The 14612-nt window shown below is 33.6% G+C and overlaps 1 protein-coding gene across 1 annotated transcript in view; it reads right to left on the reverse strand.

The window, feature by feature from the left end:
* Window positions 1-582: 582 nt before the first annotated feature.
* Window positions 583-14612, reverse strand: part of LOC149803431 (prolyl 4-hydroxylase subunit alpha-1-like) — a 35558-nt gene continuing 21528 nt past the window's right edge. Inside the window, exons 8-13 of the mRNA XM_089953137.1 lie at window positions 11726-11843; window positions 10046-10096; window positions 7106-7198; window positions 4830-4898; window positions 2808-2904; window positions 583-2355 (exon numbers count right to left, since the gene is read on the reverse strand). Coding sequence (XP_089809263.1) covers window positions 2273-2355; window positions 2808-2904; window positions 4830-4898; window positions 7106-7198; window positions 10046-10096; window positions 11726-11843 — 511 coding nt within the window. The 3' untranslated portion in view covers window positions 583-2272. The remainder of the gene's footprint in view (window positions 2356-2807; window positions 2905-4829; window positions 4899-7105; window positions 7199-10045; window positions 10097-11725; window positions 11844-14612) is intronic.

The following is a 14612-nucleotide window of genomic DNA, read 5'->3' on the forward strand; positions in this document are numbered from 1 at the left end:
TAGCACAGAATGACCAACGTCACGGAAACTCCTATATTAATCGGTGCAACACTTTTCGAGACACCTGGTAAGTGTCTGCAGGGCATTATGGGTATGGTTGGTATTAGGTTGTCTCTTGCACATTTTCAGTGATGAAAGGGATGTTGTTGTTGTTGTTGTTGTTGTAGGGTTTAACGCCATTTTCACCACACGACAGGCTATACATGGTGGCCAGTATAAATGGTGAAGGAAGAACCCGGGTAAACCCCGGAATGAACCACCGACCCACGAGAAGCTACTGGCATGTTTTCTCACATACCCACATTGTCCGAAGCGAACCCACGCAGACAGCGATGAGATGGCAATGATCCGTAACGGTTAGTGCTTTAGACAACTCGGCCACTCTGGACCCCCTGAAAGGGATGTACGAACGAGCTTATAACATGGTTACCACAATGTTTTACCCACAACGACTTGCAAAAATAGTCGCTTTGTTTACGAATGTCTGCGTTTTTTGTCGTCTGGTAATGTCATGGTTTGTAGTTGTCATTTTTAATTTAGTACTTTTTGTTTTGTTTTATTAACAACACTGGAAGGTTCAGATCTGAGGCAATATTTTTATTCTCAAACATGCACACGTATTTCAAACATGAAATAATGTACTCAAGAGATCCGGAAATGACACACCAACTGTATGACGATGAGTCCACATGCTTAAAATCTTCAACCATAAAATTGTCTTTGACAAAGGAATATATTGTAAATGAATAAACAAATTGATTCCTGAAGATTTAACAATGTTTATCAGACACATATCTCTAAACACGACTGACTTGTCCTACCAACCCACTAAATCAATGCCTCTAGGGCTAAACCCTTGGGACAAAGGACGGACCCAGTAGTCAATCGTGGTTAAATACCTGAATGTATATATTCATGCCCAGCAAATGTATCTCTAGTTATAGAGCAGGGGTCACAATAATTTCCTAAGTTATTGCGAAGGAGGTCACGTCCATGAGGTGGAGGTGAGTGATTGTTAAAATTCAACACAGAAGTCAATTTAAGTTGCATGCCTTAATGATTTGTTCATGGCATGGAAATCATATAAACTGCATATACAAAAAATGGTTATAAACTGCATATACAAAAATTTATTAAGAAAACATCGAAGCAATCATTTCACATTTTATGTACTAAACCTTTTTCGCCGTCGTTATTGCCAGGAGACGCAGAGCTAAAAACAAGATGCACGTCGTACAAAGCTATATCAGTAGGAAGTATTCCAGCAGGTTTTCTTCTAAAACACGAGAAGTTGCCACGACGGGAGAATGGCCGGATAGACAGACGCAATTACAGTAGCTCTGGCTGTTAAACTGTTTAAAAAGCCCGGGGATTGAAGAAGAAAAAAATGGCAAAACATGCAAGTAAAGAAAGAAAGGAATTAAGTTTATTTGATTAGTTCATTACATTATACACAAGGATTCGAGTAATTCCATTTTCTTATTTTGCTACTTTTCATTTCCAGGAATAATGTCAATGTAATGTCCATTTTAATAATGTTTGTCAATCAAATACAGAAAAACCACTTAAATATATACCACATGTGCAAAAAATCATCCCACACAAATTTCTAAATTCGGCTAGTTTGAGAAAAAAAATGTAACGTTAAAGCGTATATACTGATAATTTTGTTAGAAAACAAGCCAACCTTAAATATAAATCTTCCACGAAAATGACAAATATTACTTGTGAATAATATAAGACACGCTTAGTTAGTTTCGCTTTTCCAGTGTATAGATCAAATCTCGTGTGTAAAGAATAATCTCCTTAAAAAGTAACATCTAAAATCTGCTAAAATATTTCAAGACCTGCATTAAAAAAAGTTGTACACCTCCTCTATAAATATCCATATTACAATTGCTGTCTAAACTGCTTAATAAAGCTTGATGTAGTTTAATCTGATTTAATTTAGCGTAAAATGTAATCCTCTTTCAAACTGCATCTCTCACAGCAACATTATCTGTAACATTTCTTATTAAATATATGCATATTTTGAGAACGACACCACCCGAAATACACCCACAAATAATAATAATAATAATAATAATAATAATAACAATATTATTATTATTATTATTATTTTCATTATTATTATTTAATTATTTTATTATTATTATTATTATTATTATTATTATTATTATTATTGTCATTATTAAGAAAAACAAATTACTGTGTATGTGGAAGAAAGATTTGGTTTTTTTAATGTTAAATTAAAGTTGCGGCGATATCCATATCACACATCATCTCTTGCTTTTGGAGTTCTCCCGCAAAGACGACGGAAAATCTGGCCTGTCTCCCTAATCCATTTGTTGGAAACTGAAAGAGTACATTATTAAGTCAGATAAAAAAAAAGATTTGAATACAATTTGATATGCTGATCTTTTTTTGCATAAATATCGTCTTAAAATTCAAACACAAACCAAATAAAATGAAAGAAATCACATGGGTCAAAATTAGGAAGCCATATATATGTTATATGCTATGTAAATCGAACAATTTCAGTTCATTTTAAGGATATATCTGTGACAAACGTTTATCACTCTAATGAAAGTGCAAATCGAATACATTGTGGAGAAAGTAACATGAACATTAAAGCTTGATGTCGGTTCCAGTCTGGACGCTAGTACCACTATTGCTAGTACTATTACTACTACCACTACTAATTTTTCCTATTATATCTACTTTATATATTAAACCATTTGTCCTGGTTTTCGTAATCTTTGAAATGTAATTTTCGACAACGATAATGATGGTTAAGAATGACTCACTCCATTTTGAACCTAAGAGAACTGGGCATCCAGCGTGCATAGTTTCTTGCTCCAAATCCCCGTCTCTATCAATACTGTACCAGAAAGCGGCGGCACCCTAAATTACAGTTACATTAAGAATAGGATTATAAAACGAAGGTCTATTAAAAATGGTTTGAAAAACTTCACATAGATTCCCCATCTCCCGATTTGTTGTTGGTGTCGTAATGGTGACTTCATAGATAAGGAGCCAAAGAATTAAACCATTTCTCTACATGAGAGTACTGATTGCCTCACATTCCACAAAAGCCTGATATGACTCCATTTTCTCGTACATGGACCACAAGACATTCACTCGTACATGGACCATAAGGCTTTCACTCGAACATGGATCACAATGGTTTCACGCGTACTTGGACCACAAGGCTTTCACTCATGCAAGGACCACACAAGATTAAAAAATAAACATAATCCAAATTTTACCTTTTTTAATTGTGAGTGATTCATTTAAAGAATTTTTTTCCTAAATTAGTAAATATACATTACGATTGCAATATTGCCGTTGGAAAACTTATGAACAGAGAAATGAAGGCAAAATATCGGTTTACGATTTCTTGAGATTTTATTATTATTATTATTATTATTATTATTATTATTATTATTATTATTATCTGAAGATTAGTCCTATAAATAGTTGCTGCCAAAATTTTGAATTGTCTACCTTACAAAGGAAAGTATCGACAAGGCGCTGCGAAAAGACCGATACGTTCTGCTAAGATTCCGTATCTTGTGACTGATATTAACCCTCCGGCCGATGATGTTCATTAGTCTTCTATTTCGGTTAAGGTCGTGATTAAAAATGGTTACATATCATCTACACGAATCTCTAAAAAATTTAATGTTTGTACACCAAAGACATGAAATAATACACGATGATATTTACATCATGCAACTAATGGTTTAGATTTAATGTAACGACATATTGTGTGGACGAGAGATCAAATTTTAGTCTTTTACATTATCAACAAGCATTCGTTTCTTTTCCATACATATATTCTAAGATTTAATGAAAGTTAGATAAGATTTAGAAACAAAATGAGATTCTTCGTATAATTTCTAAATTAAAGAATATGTCAGAAGAAAAACAAGAATAGTGCACGAACAAAGGTCAGTGTATGAGGAAAGAATGAACGTGCAGGTAAGGACATGAAACTTCATTTTCAGAAAAAGAATATTTTTATTATAAAATCTCGTTGTGGTTTTTATTTCAAAAGGCAAACAAACAGCAGTAATGATAGGTTCGATCAATTACAAAATCATATAAATATCCCATATTGATCAATTACAAAATCATATAAATATCCCATATCGATCAATTACAAAATCATATAAATATCCCATATCGATCAATTACAAAATCATATAAATATCCCATATCGATCAATTACAAAATCATATAAATATCCCATATCGATCAATTACAAAATCATATAAATATCCCATATGCTAAACTAGCAGTCATCATATCAAAGTTCGAGTCTCTAGACTTTCCTTAAAGTCAAAATCTAAAGCTTCGACTGTACAAAATTCTAAACATTTCTAAAATTGAGAATGTACATTAGTATGTTTATAATACTTCAGATGGCACCAATATTTTTGTCAGATATAGTAATAGTAACTAGGGTACAAAATTACTCTTTAGTTTCAAATTTGATACATGAAGAAAAAACATTTGAATCTTGCAAAAAGAGTTTAGTAATTCTTCCACTGAAACAAGACTTCTAGATTTTATGACTATCCAAATTTCTGGTGCTTGCTGAATGTTTTGTGCAAATATATAATATTAACAAACAATAAGAATGATACTCAAAACTCTCAATTTGAGGAAGAACTTTGGAGACGGTAAGTGAAACTGTGGCCTGTCCTGCAAATTTATATTGGTCAATACGTTTTACACAAGCCGTTTCTGGCATTTCAATTTAGGCTCACGTACATATAATTAAAATCGACGTTCCAAAAGTTATAAAATAAATTTATACCCACCTTTACCACAGGAACAGTCACGTTCAAGTTGGTGAAGACTGTTGCACCACCGGCCTTAACATCACTTAACTGGAACAAAAGGAATGTATTATCTACTGAAGATGAACCATTTTCAATTCAATGAGTTATGACAACTAAAATTTCATCCAAGTCAAGAGAAAGATTAATATTGTTTTGTTTTTTTTATAGAATGAATTACATCATTTGGGATACTATAGGGAAACTTCACAAGGAATTCAGGTTTTAACTTGCGCTGATGTTAATCTATCTATCTATCTATCTATCTATCTATCTATCTATCTATCTATCTATCTATCTATCTATCTATCTATTATTATTATTATTATTATTATTATTATTATAAAGGTTTGTCGGATTTCATGTTAATATACGGGTATGTTCCTCTTTCCCTCTCTAAGATCTCGTTTCGGGGGTGTTACAAATAGTGCTTAAAACTCTGACTGAGCAGAGTTTCAGGCGGTCGAAAATATTCACAGAGGCAATTAGCTTTTAAAGAAAATGATTCTGTTTCGGTCATCCAGAATTTCAATGTGGCACTCATGCATGATCAAACTGGTACAGCTAGTTTGACTTGTATGATGCTGTGAAGTAAGCTGTATTGAAAAGATCACGATTTCACGTTCGTTCTGCTGAAGTATAGGGGTTTCTCTTATGTAAAAAAAAAAACCCACGAAAGACCTTAAGTTTTAAGTCTCAGCAACTCAAACATTTAGACAAATGTAAAGATTTAATTAAGGGCACGAAAGAATAGTCTATTGCATTGTAAAGCATAACACTAGATTTTGCATTAGTAAAGCACGTATGTCCCCAACGCAGACCAAACAATGTGATTTCCAAAATTTTGAAATATTTTTTTTAGAAATGTGAAGATATTCCATAATAGCATGAAAATCAATTCAGGTCATCCACATATGGATAGCAACAATAACAGTAAATTTCATTTGCCTACCTCATGAAGTTGTGGCCAAATTGTATTAACAAAATGTGTGTCGAGAAAAGCTCAGAATGGTGAAAAACAAAAATGGATAGCATCTTGAGTAGTTTCTGTACTGGGATGGATATTGAACGATATCATCTGTATACTACAGACAAATATGTATACCAGATTAAATTTTTGTACTTTACGTGTTTTCACCTCAATTTGTAAGCATGTTTTGTGTCTTAAAAGTCAATTAAGTTAACAAAATTTGCAAGCAAAATGAGAAACTAATGAGATTATATAATAAAATAAAATAGAGACAAACAGTCATGCATATAATTATATTGTTATACAGGATATACAATATATCAATTTAAATTATACCATTTTATATAGTGCATTGGCATTAAGTCCATTAGGATACAAAGTATCTAACTTATGAATCCAATAAATTTCTTTTATGAGTCTATTCCTGTCACCATGCACAATATCTATTGGCATGAAACAAAAATCGAGTAGAGAGTGATTATTGGTGTGAAAGTGTGTTGAAATATTAGAGGAAAACTGAGGATCTCTATAATTTGTATATGAAAGCGATGATTATTCATTCTCTTAGAAACTTGTTGAAATGTTTGTCCAACATATTGCATACTACATTTTCTACAGGTTATCAGAAAATCACATCAGTTGATATGCAGTTAGTGTTATCACGAAGAGAAAATACCTCTTTTGTAAAACCAGCGTAAAATCACTTTACAAAAATAAACCAATCATCGCTTATAGAAGACCCAAGAATTTGCAAGAATTAATAATTAGAGCTATACAGACCGAAAATAAAAAAGACAATTTTCGTCATCTAAATGTAACAGACACCGGTGCTCTCAATGTGCAAACCTAAGAGAAAGTACTTCTTTCAGTAGCGTTTGTGTTGTTTTTTTAAATCCCAATTACGAGTTTATATACATGTCCAATAGAGTATGATAGCCAAGCTTAATTTTTCTATACTATAAGGTTGTTGCACTCTCTTGCTAACAAGCTTCTAGGGATGGACGGACAGAACTAACAATGCCACAGCTGCAACATGTGAAAAAAAAATGAATGGTATGGTCTATAATTTAAGTACAGAGTAACTGATCATGAAGGAATCATGATCCTTTATGTTTATTGTGTGCAAATGTTCAACAGAGCACACTGGAAGGGTTTGGGACCCACTTGCTCAAACCTTTTCTCGTTCTGCTGAAAACATTTTCATATAGTAAACTCGGCATTGAAAAGAGGTACGGGAGTAATGAAAAACAAAAGTTAAAATGGAATTCAAGCTTCTGCTTATTTTTACATAATATAACCAGGTGGCAATCCTGTCTCCACTTCCTTGTAAATCTGGTGGATCCGCTGGTCTGAAAGCATGTCCATATGACATCAAATATCCCTGAAATCAAAAGACTACTCTTTCAATATACGTATGTACTTAAATACACGTATCTACATGTATCTGCATATGCGAAAAGAATTAACAGAGCTTTCTGTAAACGGAGCAATAGTAAGAGTTCTAGAATCAATGCATTCTAATATATCATTATAACCTGGTATATACACAGTAGGATATTATATGCTAAAGAAAGGAACTATACAGTGATATTGAACACATATCATAGTTAATATATTGTGATTATGATCAGCGTGATATTAGTGTTTGGTAATTATGTAACTTTGATGTGTGGAAAGTGTTGTCTGAACCATTATTAGTGAATAATATATATGGATTGATTCTGTTGAGAAAACAACGATAACTATAATAGCTTATAATGTGAATTTGAGATTTTTGCCTCATTATCGATTAATGAACGGATTTGTGTTTTGCCTATAGAAAACTTGTATGTATGTATGTATGTATGTATGTATGTATGTATGTATGTATGTATGTATCTAATGTATGTATGCAATGTATCTATGTATCTATGTAGTTTTCTGCTGATAACAACCCTCATAGGGTGGACTGCAAGTATAGTTGCAGTACCAGTAAATTGAATGTTCTTGTAATATTGAGTGTTATCCCAGTATTAGCATCATCAATAAATTGTGCATTGAAATTGTATGATTAAATATCAAAATTTAAATTAATCTCCGATTATGTTATGGGCTTACTGATGTATGTAAATATCAATTCGACGGTGACAATAATTGAACTATAAAATATGTTTGCAGAAATAAAAAATCCCAACAAGAAAAAATTATGTAAAACCCATAGAAAAATATTTAACATTGTACAAACTCAATGGTTATGTAGAAACCATCCGTTAATGTAACGACGTATTATGATTTTGACACTCATAATAAAGACGCAACAAAATGCAAAGCTTCACCTCTTATTACCAGATTTCTATTATGTGATTGCTGAAATCACAAGCCATGGAAAGACAAACATTTTCCTTATTTTGTTTGTGAAATACTGTAATTATGATGAACATATTACATATGACATTAATGATGACAAACTAAAATATGCCATGCTGGAATAATTATACAACTTCACAGAAGCTAAGATAGAAGAACAAATGCTAGACAACTAACAGCAGAAAAAAGTTTAGATGGTTATACAAAAATCAATAATCGCGTTGGATGATTTTGTTATTAACCACTGTTTTATGAACAATATTAAAAATACATGTCATTATCAAAGAATAAACATTAATTGCATATATCAAATTCAGTTGTATTACGATATGCCAGTGTGTTTTAGGCGAAATACTTAATATTCTGTAATGTTTAAAGGGTTAGATAACAAAGATACACGTTAAATGTCTGATGAGCATCGTTCTGTAGACATAAATAAAGAACTAGTGTTACGTGTTTAGGCTCCTACAAAAGTAACAAGAAAAGGGCGAAAACAACAAGCTTTGTAAAATTTAACAAATAATTTATTTCCCAGAAAAAAAGAAAGAAAAAAACAAGGTAAAAATGAGAAAAATAACTTACGATTTTACGAATCAAATCCAAAAATAATCAAAGAATAATTCAAGAATTTAAAAAATAAGTCCTAGTAAAAAAAGGTCCTAATGAAACTGAGTTCGAATCCAGATGAAATCCAAAATGGAAAGTGATGACGTATGATGTGGTCAGCGTCGTACTGATGTGTCAACAGTTCTTTGTTGAAACACAGAATATAATATTCCAGTGTTTGAATTATGTGTAAATTTCGATAACTGTCCTTGTCCAAGAATTAATTTAGAACACAAGTATTTCCAGGGAAAAATAATCTCTTGGAATCCAAATAATTTGAAGAAAATAAAATAATTAGCCCGAAAACTGGCCACAACATAACACACTTTAACTTCTCAAGTGCTAAGGCAAGTAATGACTAGTCTTTCTCAAAGCATCTATAATAAATATAGCTACGACGCAAAACAGATGCCCAGATGTGGTTCGATCCAATGGAAAAAGCTAATTGGTAAATACAATTTATCACGTACTCCACGTATGGCATCGATTCCACTTTATGAATCATACTCTGAGAAAGAATAATTTTTTAAAAAAAGTTGTTTACTACAACTCTCGCCGATTTCAGAATCAATGTTAGAAACTAGGCCAGCATTAGATACAAAGTCTCTATTATTAGTTGTTTACAAAAAAAAATAGTCAGGTCAAACAGAACTGAAATGAATTTCTGGACCAAGTCGAATCCATTAAATAAAGTTACATTACAATAGCATGTAATGGAATTTAAAAAAAACTAACAAACAAACAATTAAATTAAATCAAATAGAAATTAAATCAAATATACATAACACTAGCTATATGCAACTATGTACAAATATTTATAATAAATGTTCAACCGAGCCATGCTATTTATGGGTTGCATGAAGCAACTTTAGATACAAAATGGTGATATAAAAATGTATTTTATCAGTTTTTGTTAATGAGTTCTCTTAATGCATAACAGAGTTTGTCTAACAAAACAACAGTAATAATAACACTACATGGGTATTTCCCTTTAAGAATGACAGAAAATTTTTAGATTTACCTCATCAAATATTATATACTTTTTATCATCTAAATGCCCTTAAAGTAATTTTTTTCTTCTATTTTGAACATATTCAACTTACGTGTTGGGATCTTACTGTAAGTATTTTACTTAATTCATTTCCATTTGATAAAATATTTTAATAAACCAATTTTATGCAGGTGTGAAAGGCTGGTAAGTATGGTGGAAAGAATAACAAATATGGACCATATGAAAATATAGTGGAACGTAATATCATGTTGCACATAAACTTACAAAGGGATCCAGATGCTCCTCGTACATTCCACCTGATCCGTAATTCACGATCTGAAATAATAAATATCACATTACAGTATATGTTAATAAATATATCCAAAAGGCAAGAAATTGATTTGTATTCTTTTTAATACTTGATAAACTGGACGCATATATCTCTATCAAATTGAAATTTAAACCTAATGCTATGCATATCTATAATTTGTTTAAAAATCTCTTTATTCATGGATGTAAATTTAATAGTAATCTAAGCTGGATTTTGGTCTGTTTTAAGATGTTAAAGAACTTAAAACTGCATATGATCTATAAACATGATTGCGTGCGTGTTAACAGTTGCTAATAACAGAATTATTAGTAAATATGCTGACAATTTTTGGGCTTTATCCCACTAGACATGTCAGTCAGGTGGAATCTTAAAGAATTAAGTTAATTCATATTGAATGGATTAAATCATGTGAATTCTTTTACGATGCTAGAAATTGCGATTTGTCACCCAGCAGCAGTGGAAATGTACCTGTCGTAGTTTTCACCCTTATGTAAGTAGATCGGAATGGTCAGTCTTCTTATTCTTATTTCTTATGTTCTCGTTGAGACATCAAGTCTGCATACGCATTTATTTGGATTATTCAGTGAAAATAGAAAGTGCTCATTGCACTATAATTTGATTTGAGAATAATTGTGATTTATTTTAATTAATTTCTGGACCACGCCATTTTGACACGTCACGACTGATGGCGGACCAGTATATTCTTGGACCTGATATTTCTTCGGCACATTCCATTCCTTTGGCCTTTCCAGGATTATTTCGGAAATAATTCATAATGCTGTAAGATCCTCTTACATTTTCATTTTATCAACTGATAATTAAATTGTTTGTTTAGTTTTACAAAATCTGTTAGCTTTGTTTCTGTACTTAGTTTATGATCATTTAGTATATTTGTTTGTTTTATGTGCATGTGTGTTTCCTTGTTGTCGTTTGTTTTTCTTTCGAGTGTTTAGCAAATCTGACAACATGCATAAAGTATACAATTCTCGACAGTGCACGTAGTGGCGAGATGGAATGTAGGAAAGAAAACACATAAAGAAGAAAATCGAAGAACTTCCACCACTGGCAAAGGCTCAAAGCATGTATGGACTACCATCAAACCAAGCACCTGCTGGATATGAGAGCTGATTATAGAGGTCACAGAGTTGCAACACAAGGATGTTAACAACAGGGTCACACCTTTAATATATATGAATTGTTAATTAGCTATGCGCCGATCTTTTCCTCATAAAAAACAGTCATTACAAACGGAAATTCAATCAGTCGAAATGCAAATTAACCTGCTTATGGTAGAGAGTTGGAGTATAAGTGAATGTCTCAACCTAACAAAATATATTGGTCCTAAATCATCTTTTACGCAAACTTAGCCTAGTTTTCAATTAGCTCCAGTCTTCATATCAACTTTTCAATTTAAAAAATAATTTCTGAATGACAACTGAAACTGAAATAGATATGTTGAAGCTGCCTACTCATGTTCAAGAAGATCCTCAGTAGTTCTGTAAAGAAGCATGTTGGAAAGTCATCAATCGTCTATTCAACAGTTAAAAATACGGCAAACTAGTGAATCTATTAACTCATATAAAAGGGGGTGCGTATGTGTGAGTGCATGTATGTGTTCATGTGTTTGTGTGTACCTGGAAGAATTCTGCATGGCTTACGATAGGGTACTGTTGTGTGCTGAGGCCGGTAATAAATTCCACCCTCTTGGACAGTTTCTTCGCCATCGGGATGGTAGCATCCGATATCCAGGCTCTGTATCATAGTCAAAATTTAATAGAAAACAATATCCAGAATTTAAGAAAACAGTTTACAACTGTAAACTTAGGATAAAATAGAAAGAATACTTCACCTATGAACGCTAAACTAATGTCCAGCCTTTTAAATAGTCTGTTTGATTCCTATTACAACTCATCTTTTTCACTTCTGTCCCAAATCACCTAACTTCATATAGTTCGAATGTGGGTGCGACATAAAGAAACACGTATTTAGCAGCTGCATGGGACGCTAGATCTAGCACGTATCAATAAATGGGGTCTGTTATAAAATAGGTGTACATAACTACGCAACAGATTTGTAAATTGTTCATGCAGAATATAATGATCTAGGTCAAAATCTGCTACAACCCATAACTCATCTCTCACATCACACACGAGATGCAGGCCGGTCTCGAGTTTGTTTTCGGACAACCCAATTGTTGGTTTTTATTCTGCTATTAACATGATTATATTTCAGTGTATACAAGGGTTTATTAACATCACTTCAAAACAAACATTCGTCAACAGTCTGGATTAAATACCGTGATGGGTCATGAACCTGAAATTATATTGACCTTTTTGCATCTGGCGCCATACCGTTACATACATAATATTGGTAATTTGCTGTCTTCGATCTCTCAACACATATCGAACGCGGGATCAGATATATATCTTTGATTTGCGCCATTGTTTATACTTAACATTTTGACTAATACTTTTGCGAGGCAACCGTAATCCGCTTTCGTTTCACAGATTTGCATTCATTCATTGAGACAAATCTTCTTGAGCAGTTTTATTGATAAGTATACTAATCGGTTCTGGCATTTTTGCTGTCATAGGATGTGTAACTGCTTTTCATGGTGCTCGAGACACTAATCATCGAAGTTGATCTCCAATCGATGAACTTCCTACGATCCCAGATATTTCAACTACTATGTGGCTGTTCTTTTGATGCTAGCAGTTCCATTATAGTTAGTGAATGCAACCATTGGAGTATTGTGTATTTTAAAAATGAAGAACAAAATAGAAGCAATTGAGATTAAAATTAAAATATTATATTTTCTTTCAGTAGCATTTGGTAAATAAAATTTCGTACTTTTGGAGACTTAGACGTTATTGTCTTGACCCTTAAGTCATTAGCATAGAAGAAGAGCTATCAGGGAACCAATCATGATCAATCCTCATACATTATGTGGCCAACTAGTATACAACGTTTAGCAGGGAGTCATCAAGAGGTCTGATTTGTAACCGCGAGAGATAGTTATCTTGTGTTAAGTGGGAGTAGAGGAGGGTGTTGTGAATTTCCGCCATTTTACTGATAGACTCTAATGTCTGTGCTTGGGGGTAACTCAGTCCACAAATGACTTCTCTTTTCTTACTTTGTTGCGCTAGTGCCTCTTACTTCGTCTTGTTCTTTTAGAAATCTCACAAATACTTCTATCGATCTAAGCTGGAGTGAAAGTTGGTGTGTAGATGTACGATTCTGTTGCTGTAGCTGTTGAAAATTTCTTTGCTTCTTTGCTCTTAGACTTTGAAAAATGTTGCATGTGGAGGTGTAGCTAAATGTTCGAGTGGGAGTTGGGTTCTGGAAAATAGCATCAGTGGAGATTCAGAGCCTCACCTTCGAGATCTGGTGGACTTGATTGCCGCCTGGGATATCTTTTTATTAATTTTCTCTCCTCTATTCGTATAAACAATCTATAACATTGCGCTGCCATGATCAAAGTCTATGGCTTGAAATGTACCTAGTATTTGATTATAATATTGCCACTAATCGTCAGAGGTTTTTCTTTACACCCAGTAATCTCCGTGCACACCCATTTGGTCCACACATTATTTACATGTGACGTTTTTTCAACATGAGTTGGCAACCTCGTTCATCAAAATGTTGGGTAGTCGATGTTGAATATTCTGAATTGCCGCTGTGACGTTTTCGTAAAGTACATAAGTGCCTTTGAGATCACGCCAACATTCTCTCTAATTTCTCCGATGTCTTAGTTGATTCCTGCAATCGCCTCCGGCAAGCGTCTGGTGAATTGAGCTGTCCTAACAGTTCGACCCGGTTTATCTTTCATTGCCGCTATAGTTGTGTTTGTTGCCGCAAGTGTCTTCATCTTCTACGGGGTGTGGTTTAGGTTAGAGTTGCAATATTCAGATCCGTGTAGTCCGTCGCAAAGTGATTGCGTTCACGGACATTTACGTATCCGCGAAGAAATTTCAGTCGATCTTTGATAGATTTTTAGCGTCTTCTCTCATAATCAGCCACGACATTGCTTTCGGTTATTTCTGTTTCGGACATTAAATACATCACTTGGTTGTTATATTTCTTCACAAGTAAGTGTTCACACCAGATCTATACTTGTTCGGTCCACTACTCAGGTCAATCTTAATGAAACTACTCATACGTGACATCCGCGAACATATTCAGAAATTTATCCCATAATAGGGCGGCGGCACATCAAGTCATATGAATGTTTGCGAGACCATGCTCGTCTACGCCACGAAATATCATCATCACGTTACAGTATCGGGTCACACAACACCGCTGATCTTTAGCGGATAATGCAACAAATTCAGCGGAAAAAATGTGAACCGTGGAGCAAATTCTCTGGCGAAAAGCATATCATTGGATCCAATTATTGTGGGACTGGAATCGTTAGATATACGAACTGATTCCGCCGGGGCCCCGAGTGGCCGAGTGGTCTAAAGCGCTCTCCGTTACGGATCACTGCCATCTCACCTCTGTCTGCGTGGGTTCGAGTCTTGG

Source organism: Sinohyriopsis cumingii, chromosome 3, assembly GCF_028554795.1.
Source record: "Sinohyriopsis cumingii isolate HCF-2022 chromosome 3, ASM2855479v2, whole genome shotgun sequence".
NCBI classification, from domain to species: Eukaryota; Metazoa; Mollusca; class Bivalvia; order Unionida; family Unionidae; genus Sinohyriopsis; species Sinohyriopsis cumingii.